Source organism: Xiphophorus couchianus, chromosome 22 (assembly GCF_001444195.1).
Source record: "Xiphophorus couchianus chromosome 22, X_couchianus-1.0, whole genome shotgun sequence".
Classification (NCBI taxonomy): domain Eukaryota; kingdom Metazoa; phylum Chordata; class Actinopteri; order Cyprinodontiformes; family Poeciliidae; genus Xiphophorus; species Xiphophorus couchianus.
The window spans coordinates 24330145-24347110 of record NC_040249.1 but is presented as its reverse complement, the minus strand read 5'-3'; the positions used below and the strand labels follow the sequence as shown (position 1 = coordinate 24347110).

At 38.3% G+C, this 16966-nt stretch overlaps 2 protein-coding genes and 1 pseudogene across 2 annotated transcripts; all 3 read left to right on the top strand.

The window, feature by feature from the left end:
• Nucleotides 1-230: 230 nt before the first annotated feature.
• Nucleotides 231-1329, top strand: LOC114137865 (G-protein coupled receptor 4-like). Its single transcript, XM_028006699.1, has 3 exons — nucleotides 231-374; nucleotides 518-693; nucleotides 795-1329. The coding sequence occupies exons 1-3, from the start codon at nucleotides 231-233 to the stop codon at nucleotides 1327-1329; spliced, it is 855 nt and encodes a 284-aa protein (XP_027862500.1).
• Nucleotides 1330-6250: 4921 nt separating this feature from the next.
• On the top strand, nucleotides 6251-7470 carry LOC114137739 (ovarian cancer G-protein coupled receptor 1-like; annotated as a pseudogene).
• A 4470-nt stretch (nucleotides 7471-11940) lies between these two features.
• Nucleotides 11941-15054, top strand: LOC114137643 (G-protein coupled receptor 4-like). The gene is made up of 4 exons (XM_028006397.1): nucleotides 11941-12119; nucleotides 13659-13879; nucleotides 14085-14269; nucleotides 14361-15054. Exons 2-4 carry the CDS (start codon nucleotides 13697-13699, stop codon nucleotides 14857-14859), a joined length of 867 nt encoding a protein of 288 aa, XP_027862198.1. The 5' UTR covers nucleotides 11941-12119; nucleotides 13659-13696; the 3' UTR covers nucleotides 14860-15054.
• The last annotated feature ends 1912 nt before the right edge of the window (nucleotides 15055-16966 follow it).

The following is a 16966-nucleotide window of genomic DNA, read 5'->3' as shown; positions in this document are numbered from 1 at the left end:
ACTAAACAATCTGAATTACAGCCCTTAACTTGACAGAATATAGAGGACGTTTTTATATTCCATTCAAGATTTGTACACACATGCAAAACCTTTAACTGTTTAAATGGAATGAAACCATCATTCTTTATGTTTATAGTCACTCTGCATTCAAAAATCAGCTTCCAGGCTGAGGAATGAAAGTTTTCCACATCAACTGGACATCATGGGAAAATCATTACAACTCCAGCAACATGATCTTCAGCGACAGCGAGAGAAGAAACAACACTGATGAGAACTCTGGTGGTTACAGTGGATTCTTAGACTGGATAAATTTGATCACCATTGGGATTGGACTTCCTTTGACTCTGATGCTCATAACTGCAGTTTTTTTGCAAGTGAGTACAGTGGAATTTCAAGAAATTATTATCTGACATATTGCTTTTCCATTTAAAAGCATTTAAAAGCATTTGTGGAACCGGAATCATCCCACATGTTACGAACATTCCTGTTTGACTGTTTCCTGTTTTCTGTCCTGCAGCTGAGAAAGGATCAGGGATCTCCAGTCTACATCATCAACCTTTTCATTTCTGATCTCGTTCAGCTCTGCAGCAGAATTCCTATGAGTTTGTCTATGGATGATGTCATCCCTGGTTTCTTCTGTATATGGGGAATATTAGTCAGTGTGGGATTCATGATGTGCATCTCAGTAGAAAGGTGATTATGTTTCTCTGTATTTTACATTTCTACCTCACACCATTAGCATGTCTGTTCTTCACCTGCCTCCAAACACTAAATAAGTTGATCTTTTATTTCAGGTATCTGGTCATTGCCAAAGCAGTTTGGTACAAATTCAGGAGAAACAGGAAAACATCTGTTGTGGTCTGCATTGTGGTCTGGGTCCTTCCTCTTCCTTTATTGCTAGCTATTCAATTCAATCCATACATGGAGATATATGGATATATCTTGACATTTATTTTCCTCCTTCCCTTCCCCTTGCTCATTTTCTTCTTGTTTGGAACCATCAAAGCTCTGTCTGGAGCTCACAGAGTTCCTGCTGATGAGAAAAGAAGAATTGTAGCGATTCTGGTTGCAGTGCTGCTTATTTACACAATACTTTTCTTGCCCATCATCATTTTGTTCCTGGTAGACGACAGTTTGACTCTTCAGACTTTGGGTACTATTGGTATTTACATGAGTCCTCTTGCAGACACCATTTTGTATTTACTGATTCGAAAAAGCCTTCTGGACAAAGTTTTAGCTTCATTGTGTTTCTGTAAAATGTCTAATGGTCAGGAGATGAGCAGCATGGAAAATGACAACATGATTGCTCCAAGCACTCACTCTGTTTGATCTGTAAGGTGATTCAGAAGTGCTTCCAGAGTAATCTGGGTTTGTTGTGTCTGAGGATTGATGAATCTTAAACAAAAACCAGGGATTAATAGAACTTAATCCCTGCATTTATGTCATTTAAAGCTGCCAGCTACAGAAATAAACTGTGGCTAACTCCACATAATCTGCTTTAATCTCTGAGCAAACCTAACATTTGTGGGATTTTATTTATTCCCATTAGTCTTTTTTTAAATGTCCATTTTCACATTATCTGTTTTAACGTTAATTGCTTTAATGTGTAATAAGATTGATTTTGCTGCCCTTTGTAAAATCTACCTGCAGTCTCTGTTTCACTCTAACTTTTTAGAGATTTGTTGCCAGTACAACCATAACTAGGATGAATTATTGTTACCAGTAAACTATTGACCGTATGTGTTGATAAAAAATTGATAACTTACTTAAAAGGGGTTTCAAATGAACGTTTTTTGTATTTTTATGGCTGCAGTTTATTTATACAATTCACGTAAGTTTATGTAGTCTTTTTGTCATTACAATAAAATTTTATTTTTGAAATATTTACTCATCTAAAAGCCTTCTGAGAAAGGCCCTCCTCCTTAGAAAGGAAATGGAAGTGAATGGGTGATAAAATTATGTTTACAGTTTATTCATCAGATTTCATTATCTGTGAACTTTGTCTCTTTACAAAACCATTAAAGCCAGTGCATTAACTGCTAACATTCACCTCAAAGCTTTAAATTAATAACTTTCCTCTAACCAACAGCTCTAAGTGCTACAGGAAAAAACACTTAGAGCTTGAAAAAAGCTTGATTTGATAGAAGAACATCAGTTTCCACTTCAGTGAAATGACAACATTGTCAGCACTCTGGAAAGCAGCTGGCTCGAGAAATCTGGCAAAACAAAAGGTAAATTATGCTTTTATCAGTTTATTCTTTCGAGTAATATTATTTATCATTTAAAGTTTGTTTTTCTGCTGCTGATGTGGTGATATGAATGTTTAGGAGACAGGATTCAAAAACAAATGATTTGGAAAATGTCCTAATTAGTCAAAGCTTTTGACATTAAACAAATCTTTTAAATGCAAGACAAAGCATATTTTATCATCCAGAACCAACACCTTTAGATGTTGATTGCTTTTATTTGACATCACTGCAAAAGGAAATTAGTTGAACCAACTTAATTGAAGTGCTTCAATTGGTAACAAGTAATTCAATTAAGTTACATATTATGATCAGCCAACTCAATTTATAAAGTTTAACTGAATTCATTAAGTGCCTTTAAAATGACAAATTTACGGCAGTCTTACTCAAATCATTTAGTTCTTCAAATGAAGACATGCTGCTAACCACAGCACTGCAGTCGGTCCAGGATCTGTCCCTGGGGCGTCAAGACATCAGAACAGAAACACGGGATTGAACTTGTTTCCGATAAACTTTTTAGAGTATTTTAACAGGGACAGATATGTGGCGCAGAAACTCACATAAGGAGACCTTAGTCCTCTATGTGGAGGTCACAGGTTCGATTCCAGCCTGATGACTGTTGCTGCATGTCTTCCCATTCTTATTCATTAAGTCAAACCAATTTAATAAATTAAGTTGGATAAACTATTTTCTTTTTTCAGTGTACAGGAACTTTAAAAAACTAAAATAACATGTTAATTTGAATTTAAAATGATTTAAATTCAAGTTGTATTTTAAGTACAATGTGAGTGATAATGTAATTTTGGATATTTTAGTTTGAGTTGACTTTCTGTAGAATTTAGTCAAAGAGATTTGAATTATTTATTAGACAAAAATAATTTGATTAAGAGTGACTTAAATTAGTTATGTTAACAAACTTAATGAATTAAGTTATAAAAACATAATAAATTGAGTTGGTGAGACATAGGATACGAAACTCGATAGACATTTGGTGTCTGTTGAATTTCAAATTAGCGCCACAAAGACTATTTTGGTTAACCAATCTTTATGGGGATAAATCTTTCTGATCCCGCGGGGCTGCACACACCACTCTGCCTGACTGTAGACAAAGCATTTCATATTGTGCAGTTTGATGCACTGTTTTATTTTACTTTATTACTTTAAAAATAAAGCAAAAATAAAAATAAAATAGATTGCTGCACGACTACCAGGCAAGTGGGAAAGCTCCTCCGGTCCATTAACGCACAGGCTAACTGGGAACTCAAACTTTATCAGCTCAAACACAAAGTCAACATGTTGAAACTAAATGCAGACGCTGCACAAAATGTCATTGTCACCGCACGCTCAACGCGGACCTCCAAACGTGAACCTGTAAACATTGAGCAGCTCAAAGTGAACATTTGTGGTTCACACTGAGCTGCGCAAGCAGAGCAACCACTGTGGATTTTAAGCTCGACTCCTACCTTGATGAATTCTCCACAAAATCTTTACAGGGAGTTTATATAAATGTCCATACAGGTGAGTCTGTGTCTAGTTTGCGTGACAGCAAGCATGTGTGATCTGCGTCAGGGTGAACTTCAGAGGTCCAGCAGCGACAGTGTGCGAGGCAGCAGTGGTGTGATTGGTGCACGCTCCCTGTCCAATGCATCAACTATTAAAAACTATAAAAAAACAATAAACCCATCTTTCTTTCAGGATTAATTCTGCCCTGCCAGTAAAATACGCACTGCAGCAGAGACACAATTTTATTTTATTTTTTATAAAAACAAAAACAACGCTTAGCCTAGCAGGGAGCAAGTAAAGCCTGGCGGCCCACCAGGCTTATAACACACTGGAGGAAAATCTGTATACACTACATTGCAAAAGCAATGTAGTGTATTGGAGCCAGGTGTCCCAATCACTTCCATGGCCACAGGTGTATAAAATGAAGCACCTCAGTACTCAGACTGTTTATACAAACATTTGAGAAGGAATGGGTCGCTCTCAGGAGATCAGTGAAGTTCTGACTGTGATAGGATTCCACCTGAGCAACAAATCCCGCTGTGAAATTTCCTTGCTGCTAAATATTCCACAGTCAACTGTCAGCTGTATTCTAAGAAAATGGAAGTGTTTTACAGGAAGTCCGCCATGAAGTGGTAGGCCACGTAAACTGATGGAGCGGAGTCAGCAGAGGCTGAAGGTGTAAAGAAGTTGCCAACTTTCTGCAGTCAATCACTACAGACATCCAAAGTTCATGTGGCCTTCAGATTAGCCCAAGAACAGCGAGCAGAGAGCTTCATGGAAAGGAAAGAGGAAAGAGCTTCCATGGTGACCAACTGCATCCAAACCATACATCACCAAGTGCAAAGCCTCGGATGCAGCGGTGTAAAGCTGCCACCACTAGACCCTAGAGCAGTGAAGGGGCATTCTCTGGAGTGATGAATCACGCTTCTCCATCTGGCAATTTGATGGACGAGTCTGGGTTTCATGGTTGCCAGGACAACGGTACTTGTCTGACTGCATTGTGCCAAGTGTAAAGTTTGGTGGAGGAGGGATTATGGTGTGGGCTTGTTTTTCAGGAGCTGGGCTTGGCCTCTTAGTTCCACTGAATGCTTCAGCACAACAAGACATTTTGGACAATTCCAAGCTCCCAACTTTTTGGGAACAGTTTGGAGCTGGCCCTGTCCTCTTCCAACTTGACTCTGAGCACAAAGCACAAAGCAAGGTCCATAAAGGTGCACATGAACTTGACTGGCCTGTGTAGAATAATGACCTCAACCCGATAGAAGAGCTTTGGGATGAATTAGAGTGGAGACTGAGAGCCAGGCCTTCTTGTCCAACATTAGTGTGTGACCTCACAAATGGAAGAATGATCAAAAATCCCCATTAATACTCCCAAACCATGTGGAAAGCCTCCCAGAAGAGTTGAAGATGTTCTACGTGCAAAGGGTGGACCATCGTCTTATTGAACCCTATGGATTAGAAATGGGATGTGACTAAAGCTCAAATGTGAGTCAAGGCAGGTGAGAGAATACCTTTGGCAATAGAGTGCGTATGCCACAAATGTAAAACTCTAAAGAGGTTAAATATTCACCTCGTTCCTTTCATGATAGTGGATTATTTGTTTTTTTGTATCTTTTTACGGTTTAGTTTTCATTCCTTTATTTAACAAGGATATTGATATAAAATATCTTTCTTGTATTAACAAGTTTTTACATTATTTGCATTCAGTATTGAGCTCAATAAAAATCATAGTTTTATCTGTGTAGTCCTTTAATATCTGGGAAAGGGACTGAGATTCTGACACAAGATGGTTCTCTGCATGTATCAGTTGACTTGTCCAGGTGTGGAGTAAATCATTGGCATCTTTTAAAGGTGTGATGTGACCTAAAAGAACATTGAACTTTATCAAAAATGTATTTTACTGGGCGTGCCGTGGTGGCGGAGGGGTTAGCGCGACCCACATTCAGGCAAACGTAGCCTCGACCCCGCTGTCGCGGGTTCGACTCCCGGACCCGCATTTCTTCCCCCTACTCCTTCCCCCTTTCCTGTCAGCCTACAGGACACTAGAGCCCACAAAAAGACCCCTTGCGGGGCGATAAAAAAAAAATTATCTCACTAATGGCAGAGTGGAATTTCTTACAATAATTAATTAGAAATGAAAACAAAAATCCTTTTCATTGTGTGTTTCCTGCAAAGGTTTCCAGTTAAAAACATAACTTTTACCTCCAAGCCTCATGCATCACTGTTCATGCCGCAAATAAATCATTCTAATGAGTTGCAATAAATTTAGAAACCAGAGTATCACAGTTGAAAATGTCTCAATAAAATGTTTGTTAAGAAGAGAACCTGAAGTGAAACATGGCTGAAGTAGATCTGTAAAAACCGAATGGCCATGTTTGTCTTTTTCAGGTTGGATGGTAAATGTTAGGATTTACAAGTTATATTTAAACAACAATAATCTATACATTTTATCATCATTTACAGTTACTCCTGTCATCAAATTCCTGGTTCAACACTGAAGGATGAAAGAGTTGAACTTCAACATGTCTTGGGAAAACAGTTTTAATTACAGCAACATGAACCTCAACTTCAGCAACACTCATTATAACCATAGTGATTCCATCGACATGTTTTTGGCTGAAGAAATCATACAATGGGTGGATTGGATCACCGTTGTCATTGGTCTTCCTTTAATTCTTATAGTGATGATTGCATTGTTTTTCCAGGTGAGTACAATACATTTGTAGCCTATTTATTCATCATGGATGAGCTATTTGACTATCAACCTGCTATTTAAACTGTGATTGTCTCTCAACTCAGGCTTAAGTCTGCCTTGTCTCTAGAAAAAACTGGAATATGTGAAACAGGAAACATTCTACATGTCGATAATATTATATTGTCATTCATTTTTTCTCTGTCGTGTTTCTCACAGGTGAAAAAGGACCAAGGTGCTCCAGTCTATGTCATCAACCTTCTCATCTCTGATCTCATTCAGCTCTTCTGCAGATTTCTATTTATGCAAATTAGTCATAATCTATTTTCACAAATCCCCCTTTTCATCATATATTATTGTCTAATTGTTAGTGTTGGATTCATGATGTGTCTCTTTTGAAAGGTATGTTTAAATGTTTACCTCTCTTCTATTCTTGATAACCTTCAGAGAATAATCATCTCTATCTGTTATTGCAGGTATCTGGTTGTTGCCATGCCACTGTGGTACAGATTCAGGAGAAACATCAAGACATATGTGGTGGTCTGCATTGTGATGTGGTTACTTCCACTTTTCTTTCTGCTATTTCTTTTTCTGACTTATAATCCTGAGACGACTGTCATCATCTTCATAGTTTTTTTCCTCCTGCCCATTCCCTTGTTCATCTTCTTCCTGGTTGGGACTATCAAAGCTCTCTCTGGAGCACTCAGTGTTCCAGCAGATGAAAAACGACGAATCGCAGCCATTCAGGTTGTGGTGCTGATTATGTACACTCTGCTTTATCTGCCCCTCATTTTGCTTCTGGGTTTCATTATGGAATCAAATTCTCAATTCAACATTACTCTCTATACAGTGGCTATAGTTTGTATTTGTCTTAGTCCTCTTGCTGACACAACTTTGTATTTGTTCATACGGAAAAGCATCATGGATAGGTTTCTGGCTTCAATCTGTTCTTGTAAAATATCTAACCATCAGGAGACAAGCAGCACAGATTATGAAAGCAGGTCTGCAACACATACTGAGACTGTTTAGGTTTTAATATCTGTTATGATGCAAAAGAGCATCAACAATAATCAGTTTGCTGCAGCTGATTTCGATGTAAAGTGTCAAATCACTTTTCTTCTGCTATCATCTCCCTGTAACTTTATGGCAATTTACCAATGAAAGTTTGACACTTATGATGACTTTCAGGAATAAGAATTTCTACATTATTGTAATTGCATCTGAACTAATATTTACTGGTATAATTAAATGCATTTAACCATTTATTTTCACATCCTGATGGCTGTTTGACAGAACCATGATAGCAGATTAAGCCAGGACTTTCCAGACATCCTGGCTGAATTAAGTCTGGACTTTGTCTCACAAAGCAGAAGTTTCACAATAAGTTACCATGGTGATTCATCCTGTGCAGCTGTCCTGCTGCAGACCAGGCTAGCAGCCAGGCTCAGTTCATCCTGTAGCTTTATCCGCTCAGTTAGCGTCACACTGATCAGAAACCAATACGGTTTGTCTGTAATTCTGTTTTCTTATTTGTCTGTTTTGGTCTTTTTATCAGCCTGCATTAAAATACTACTGATTAATTTAGATATTCAAGTACTACTATTATTTTAACATTATGATAGTAACTATAATTGCCCATGTGGGCATTGTTACTGTTTCACTGTTTCTGAGACTGCTGTTGTTATGAGTTTGACAGAAAAACATTCAATAGAATATTAAATGTGTTGCCAAATGAAGGATCACACTTTATTCACAAATTTTTAAATTTAATGGCAATTCAGCCACTAAACTTAAAATGTTCACAACTTAAACAAATTTAGTTTGACATTTAATTAAATGTATGCAAAGTTTAAATCACACAATTGTTAAAATTGACTTATTTAGATTATAAACATACATAGTGTCTCTATCAAGGGAGCTGCTGATGACAGGATACATTTTATTAGCTTTGTTACAACTTATCTTGTCAGACAGTAAAGAGTGTTTTGGACCAGGTCCGACCCGTTGGCTTTACCTGCATGAGCGTTAACATTTCTCTGGTTCTGATGTCCGCTACCTGTGCAGACTGCTGGGTCCCAATATCCTGCACCGCACCAAACAGAGCCATGTCTGGAATGATACACAGATGATGTTTGATGCTGATTGCATCTTGAGCAACAGTGAGACAAAGTGGCTGTGCTCTGTCCATGACCCTCATGCCAACAGATGAGCTTCATTTCACTGCTAACATAAGTATGAGAATGAAATATGTGAGCATGCACTAAGTCATTAGTACACTATAGTCAACATGTTATCCAGATATTTACCTGCCTGCAAAATGTTCTAATATTTAATATAGTTATGTTTGTCCTGTGTAAATATTAAGATGTGTAACAAAAAAGAGTAAGCTCAATAATTCTGCTGTCAGATTCATCCATCCATCCATCCATTTTCTGTTCACCCTTGTCCCTAATGGGGTTGGGAGGGTTGCTGGTGCCCATCTCCAGCTACGTTCCGGGTGAGAGGCGGGGTACACCCTGGACAGGTCGCCAGTCTGTCGCAGGGCAACACAGAGACATACAGGACAAACAACCATGCACACACACACTCACACCTAGGGAGAATTTAGAGAAACCAATTGACCTGACAGTCATGTTGTTGGACTATGGGAGGAAGCCGGAGTACCCGGAGAGAACCCACGCATGCACAGGGAGAACATGCAAACTCCATGCAGAAAGACCCCGGCCGGGAATCGAACCCAGGACCTTCTTGCTGCAAGGCAACAGTGCTACCAACTGCGCCACTGTGCAGCCCTTATCTGTCAGATTCATATGTTACAATATTGACGTCCACTGTTCATTTTTAAGTTTAAAGTGGTTCATTTGAGCAAATGACAGGTTATCCCTTATATGGGATGACATATGATGTTTTGTATAGTTAGGAGAAGTGGTTAGGAAATGTGCAGCATCTATGTACCTCAAGTCTACAATAAACGTCCATAAAACTGTAAAACAGCTGAAACACTGAGTTCCTTTAAATCAAGGCTGAAGACACAACTGCGTAGAGTTGCTTTAGACCCATAAACACTTGAACATTGACCAACACGTCTAATATGTATAGATGATTTTAATCACAGCACTTGACAAAATGTACAGAAAGAAAGAAGAAGAGGAAGAGGAAGAGGAGTTAGTCTGAGGTGGAGTTAGGAGGCAAAGCAGAGGAAGAGGCAGAAGAATCTTTGTGTCAGCTTTCATCACTACATCATCATCAGGAAATGATTTGTTACCTACAACAAGAGGCTGATGGAGTTCCTCTCACTCTGCTCTTCGTTCCTTAACCTAATTGAGGAATTTTTCTCAGCATGGATATGGAAATTATAACGTTATGTAACTCCTACAGCACTGCATGTACTTTTCCTTAAGCAGATTGTACTATGTTTCTATCTAATAAACTTGACAGTTTGACTTCAGATGGCTTTGCTGGTCCCTTCAGTCCTTCCAACAGAAAATCAAAAACATCCACAAATTCATTTCATTTTATAACAAACCTTTTAAACATTTTCCTCTGGTCTCATGAAGGCATTTAAACATGACACCTGAATACGGTCAGTGTTACTAGCGCTGCTGCTGCATGTTCTGATTGTGCTGTAATTGCACCTGATCTGCCATTTTCTGATTAGCGATGCTTCTTCCAGGATGTTGTGGGTCAGAGCATGCAGCTCATCTCGTCTCATTCACTTTGCAGCAACTTTTGCTAATGTTACAAATTAGAAATATCACATTCCAAATTCTGCATTGAATGAACTGCTTAGACATTGAAAATGGTATTGCAGTCATTATAATAACAGCACAAATGTGCACAATAGAAATACAGGGTGCAGGATTTCCAAAGTTAGTCTTTTCAGGTCTGGGTTCTGTCATTTCGGTCCATGCAGAAATGATCGTCACCCGTAAGACATTGTTTAGAAATTATAGTCCTCTTGAAAAAAGAATAATGTGAAAACAAGTGACACCAAGAGAAAAAGGTTAAATCAACTTTTGGTCTGGACCAAACAAGTGGAGCAAAGGACTCCTGATGTGAATACACTGACAGATTTCTAATTCCATTAGCAAGAAATGACACTTTGTCTTCTGATTTCCTTGAGTTGCCATGGTAGATCATGTTATCTACTTTCCATTGTGGGGAGTTTTTTTTAATATTTCTTTACTCAGAGATGTCTTCTTGACTGACAGTTAACTAATTGATACAATAGAATAGAAATACCATTTGTTATCCCACAATGGGGACATTTCTGTACAACAGCAGCAAATTAACAGACAACAGCAAATAGACTCACATAAATATATAATATAAGGCAAAATAAAGAATTTAAATGAACTGTATAGTAAGGGTTGGATTTTGACATACCACCTGGTTTTGTTCTGAAACCAAAACCTAAGTACCACAGACCTAGGTAAGTCTTCTCAGAGTGTCTGCTTTGTGCTCAGTTCTTGCTGTCCTGGTTTCTAAACAGGACTCTGGTCAGTGATGTTGCCATCAATCATGACTAAAGCTCTGAGTTTTCATGTCTTTTTTATTAGAGAATCTTCCAGTTTTATGGCATCTATGTTTCTCTGGTTTAGGTATATGTTTGGCCTACAGAACATTTCTAGATGTCAAGTTGCGTGTACTCTTTTGCATTTGTTTACAAGTCCTGTCCTTAAAGAAATGTGGAAGCAGATATAATCGGCTTTGGGGAATTGTTCCTGCTCTTTATGCACAGACTGTTCATTGTTTTAACTGATAAGATTTACATGATAGACTTTAATATAAAGCACAATGCCTGTGTCTCCACCAAACTTCATGACACGGAGTTCTGATATGAAGCAGCCCTTTGTTCAGTGTTCCTCGAAATATGTATATTGTTCTAATGTAATGAAATGAATTATGCAAATGAAAATGAAAAGAAGGAAGATATAGATAGACTTATTTCAGTATTTTCTGACTTCTACAATATACGAGAATAACACTGCAATCCTTCAAAGTTTAGCTGTGATAATAATTCTCATATAGAAAAGAACATTTCAGAATGACAGACAAAATTAAATGGGGATCACAATTCCTTGCAAAAGTCACAAACATCATTCTCATTTCACATTTGGTCATAGTAGATCTTAGAATCAATGGAAGTTAAATGTTTTATTCCTATAGAACTTTTCTAGATGTCAGTTTAACCAATCAACTTCAGAGGACAGCTGATTTTTAAAAATTCTATTACAAGCCATTGATGAGTGTAATAAGTTTGTTTTAATGTGTAACTGGAGATCAAAATATGTTCACATCAAAGCTACTATTTTTTTTAATTTTATCTACAGCTACTACTCAGTGGTAGTTGTTATTGTGTCTTGTCTCTATGCTGTAACTGTGAAGTCATTTCTATTCTATTCTATTCTATATTCTATTCTATTATCAAAACTATATTGTGTAGACATCACACATCATTAGTTCCTTATTCTACAGTAACCCTGACAAGAGAATTAACCAACTAAGAATCAATGCCTGTTTGGGACAAACCCTAAGCAGGTGTGTCCAGATCATATCTCTGTTTATCAAACATTTGAATGTCTAATATTGCTATAAATAGACTTTGGGAACGCAGAGAACACAACGTCTGATGCAGCTCTGCAGAATTCATTGAGGATTAACGATTAATCTTTAAGGTAAGAAATATTAAATTTAATTCTATGCATGCAGTATTTTTTAAATTACTAAAAATAAGAAATTAACACTTATCTAATCATCATTACATATTCAATAACAGCAAGAACTGTTTATTTGGATATATGTGGTACATCAACATCTCCCAGAGAAAACTAAAGTTTAATGAATCAGAGACTTTCTGTTGCTCAGATTAGCTGCCCTTTGAGATTGGAACTAGTTTAAATGATTGTTGTGAGGGAACAAAACTTCTGGAAACATTTCATCTCCCACAATCTCTAGTTTTGTATTGTCTGTCCTTTTGACAACAACTTCTTTGGTCATTTTCATAATGTACTGAAGGAAAATCTAATTTGATTACTGTCTACTTTAATTTTAAACATGGATAATTTGATCCATAATTAGATATTATTTTGGTCTCACTCAAAAGTTTTATGACAAAGGTCAGCTAGATGTTACTTTTATGTAAGTTATAGAAGAACGCCACATAACTTAAAAATGATGCACCATTAAAATGTACTTCCTGTTTTGTATTGAAGGTAAAGTGTGTGAGGGTGAAAAGTGAACCAAGCTATACTCAAAGCTTAGTGTTTGTCCATATTGTCCTGCCTTCATGTCTCCCAATTTGGTCTAATCTAATGCTAATGCGAATGCTAATGGTGTAGTCATTATTCTCAAACGTTTTCTCTCTAAGGAAGCCCAGCAGATTGCACCAAGTCATCGACTTGCAGCATTCACTCCTCCTGGTCACAGCGACAGTAAACAATTGTTTGTATTGTGTCAGGAATCTCTCATTCTGAGCATGCATGTAGCAACCCTAAGCATTGAGCCAAAGTGGTAATAAAAGGGGGTTAAGGACAACAAAGTCAGTGTTTTAGTGTGGCCATTACAAAGTCTCAATCTCAGTTCTATGGAAATGTGTGTGGGAGTGAGGCGGCCTGCAAAATGGACTCAGTTCCACCGGTTCTGTCAGGAGGAACCAGAACTTCAGAAAACTTGTGAGATGTTTGTGGAAGGAAATACAAAAGGTTTGACCAAACTCGTAGTTTAAAAGACAATTATCCCTGATACTGACCAAATGTATGTAAACCTTTGAATTCAAGAATAATTTTTAAAAAATCTCTAAAAAACTGGCATTCAGCAAATATAAATAATTTTGGTAATTCGAATTAACCTAAAACAAGAAAGGTTTGGTCTGATTTAACTTCCCACAGTGAGAAAGAATTCATGTCTTTTTATTCAGCGCATGTAAATATCTGGTTCCGACCTTCAGAAGAGAATCTGAATTGAAACATGAACATTAGTCGATACAGAGTAGCAGAACTGTAAAACGCAGAAAGGCTTTCTCAGATTGGAGAGGTGACTATAGATATATAGATGATAAACCTTAAGGACTCTGTATTATGATGGAGAAATTTGTCCACTTTTACCAGTATATTTTAATGTCAGTTAGGTTTTGATGGTTAATGTTAGGATTTACTGGTTATGCTAAAGCAACAATTATAAATAATTTATGCATTTATCATCATTTCTGTTTACAGTTTCTCATGTCATCAAATTCCTGGTTCAACACCGAAGGATGGAAGAATTGAACTTCAACGACGCATCATGTTTAAACCGCGGGAACATGAGCCTCAACTGTACAATGGGTGCAATTACTTTAGATCCTTTGTCTGTAAAAATCTTAAACTGGATGAATTGGATCAGCATTAGCATTGGACTTCCTCTAATTTTTATAGTGATGATTGCAATTTTTTTTCAGGTGAGCACAGCATAATTTTAACCTATTAATTTAGAATGAATGAGCTATTTGACTATCAGCCTCCCACTTAAACAGTGGTTCTCTCTTGTCGCAGGTTGAAGTCTGTCTTGACTTAGAAATGACTAAAATATGAGGAACAGGCAACATCCTACATGTCAAGAATATTTTTATGTCATTAATATTTTTTCTCTTGTCTGTCTCTCAGGTGAAAAAGGGTCAGGAGGCTCCAGTCTATGTCATCAACCTCCTCATCTCTGATCTCATTCAGCTCTTCTCCAGAATTCCAGTAGATTTATGTAGACTCAGTCAAACTGATTTCACATACATGAAAATTGTATATGCTTGTATAAAGGCCAGTGTGGGATTCATGGTGTGTATCTCCTGTGAAAGGTGTGTTTCCATGTTTACTCCTCTTCTGTCTGACATAATCACATTATCCTGTCCTTAATAACCTTCTAATCATCTCTATCTGTTATTGCAGGTATCTGGTTGTTGCCATGCCAATGTGGTACAGATTCAGGAGAAACATCAAGACATATGTGGTGGTCTGCATTGTGGTCTGGTTACTTCCTCTTTTTTATCCATTAATTGCCTATGTGTTTAAGGAGTATGGGATGGCTGCACACTTCTTCATAGCTTTTCTCCTCCTGCCCATTCCCTTGTTCATCTTCTTCCTGGTTGGGACTATCAAAGCTCTCTCTGGAGCGGTCAGTGTCCCAGCAGATGAAAAACGACGACTCGCAGCCATTCAGGTTGTGGTGCTGATTATTTACACTCTGCTTTATCTGCCCATCATCCTTTTGCTCCTGTATGACATTAATGCATTTAAAGGGGAATTGTCCTGTATTCCCTATTCTGTGGGTTATGCTGCTGGTGCTCTTAGTCCTCTTGCTGACACAACTTTGTATGTGTTCTTTCGGAAAAGCATCCTGGATACGTTTCTGGCTTCCCTGAGTTGTTGTAAAATATCTAGCAATTAGGAGACGATCAGCACAGACATCTAAAAGTTGCAGGTCACCGGCCATTCAGGACTGGAGTTTGTCACCCTGGCTTACATAGAGGCTAACAAAGAGGATCACCAGCTGTTTTCGGATGCCATTTTGTCTGTTAGCTCTTAGAGGTAGCATGTCAGAATGGACCAGCTGTATTTTACTTCAATAAATTAAATTCATGAATTCAGTTCACTGACTCTTCTTCAACCTCATACACCGATAACTTAGCATGGAGAATGGTTAATTCTTCACACTAACTTCAGTTAAAACTGTGAAAGGTGTTAACCTGCAGTGCAGAAATGTGTTGTCTTTCTTCATCACGGTCCTGCTGTCTCAATTCAGCAGGACCAGTCCTTCAAATCCTTCAAAGGACCAGGTCTACAGGGCTCTCAGCACCATTAGCTAGTGCGTGTTGGTTAGCACCTTTATCAAGTACACTTAGACTGTGGTGAGTTCAGGAGCCCCAGAGCCACAGCTCAACTGCAGGGTTGCAGAGTGTTGAGGAAAAATGATTATTTTTAGTGCTTAATACAGTTAATCTTACGGCATGTGTAAAAGGTATATTGAACACTCTTATTTTGAACAAATGTCTTTATTTTGAACAGGTTTGTGTTAAGGATTCAAAATTAATCCAGATGACCAAGCATTCAGACAAACAGGAACCAAATGTAGATCTCTCAATGGGGACTCCTGCTGTGCTGCCAGAGCACAGGAGGCCATAAAATTAGCATATCCTGCAGGGCAGAATCACTGGAGCCTGGGGGAGATAACGGGAGAGACTTCGGATTTCACAGGCATCTGTGAAATCTTATCTCAGGTTTCTCTGTACCCAAATAACCATAGAACCCAGGAGGCTAGGATGCAGCTGTTGGCTCTTTTGTTTTTACCAGAGAGCAAATGGTCTTTGATCTTTGCCGTAAAATTAGGGGGAGTTTCTAAGTTTCTCTGAGTGTCCAAGGTAGCTTCCAAGTGGCCAACTAGAGGGACGCCTTAACTGAATATATTAAAAAAGGGAAGACACACCTTCAGTATAAGACTTTGTGTACAGGAGTAAAAATTCAGAGAGCTGCCACTATTTTGCTTTTTTGCATCGCTCTCTGCAAAGACGCGTCTTTGTTTTGTTTTTTGTTTGTCTTTGTCTGTCTCAGGTAAAGAATGCATATCTCTGTTCCTCTGCAGTTTTGTTGTTGATGGATACGTTGCTTTGTATGGGATTAAACTCTGTGATTCTGTGATGTCAACGCGCAGTGTTGTTGTTTTCCTTGTGGCTGCACGTCGCCCGCTGAGAGGACCCGGAAGTTTAAGGAAGAGAGAGCCAAACGTTTTGTCCGAAGTTAATTTATAATTATTCTTCCTTAATAAGAGTTAAACACAGTAAGCAGAACTGTCTTGCTGGTGATTCTGCAGCATCGCTCTGCGTTTACACGACAAATAACAGCATCAGCATTAACTGTAAACCCTGATGTTTAACACAATGACATCATGAAAAAACCTACTACCTCTCTGGCTTCTACAATACATTGCAAGCAGCAGGGCCTAACATGCAGCTATTTTACTGTATGACAAATGTATGGTCTGCATAAAATTACATATAATCCCAAATGCAACATTTAATAAAAGACTCACAAATGACGGTTGTGTCGGCTGTAGGAGTTCCCCTTGCAATAGTGGATTGCAAGTTCGATTCCTGCCTTTGAGATGTCAATTTGGTATATAAAAGACATTATTGTTGAGAGGCTGGGGTGTTGGGCTTTCAGTAGGACTTTGTCATGTTTTCAGTCCTCCACCAGAGGGAGCCAAGGAGCTGCTGATCCCCTGCTGCCTGATCGCAAGCTCCTGCAATCTATCAGTCTCCTCTACCAGAGTTTATGAGCTGCTGGTTGCCAGTCCTTCGGTCCATGAGTATTTGTGTTTGCCCTCTATGTGACTCCTTGAGCTCCATTAAAAGACCTTTACTTCTCTGTTGTGGTTTCCTTTAAAGGTGTTCTCATGGCTTTCTGAAAAAGCTCTGTGAGTCGTGTCTGTCTTCTCCCCTTCAAGAACATCAATAAACCAAATCCCATTTCTGGCAACACTCTGCTCTGCTCCTCTCTCT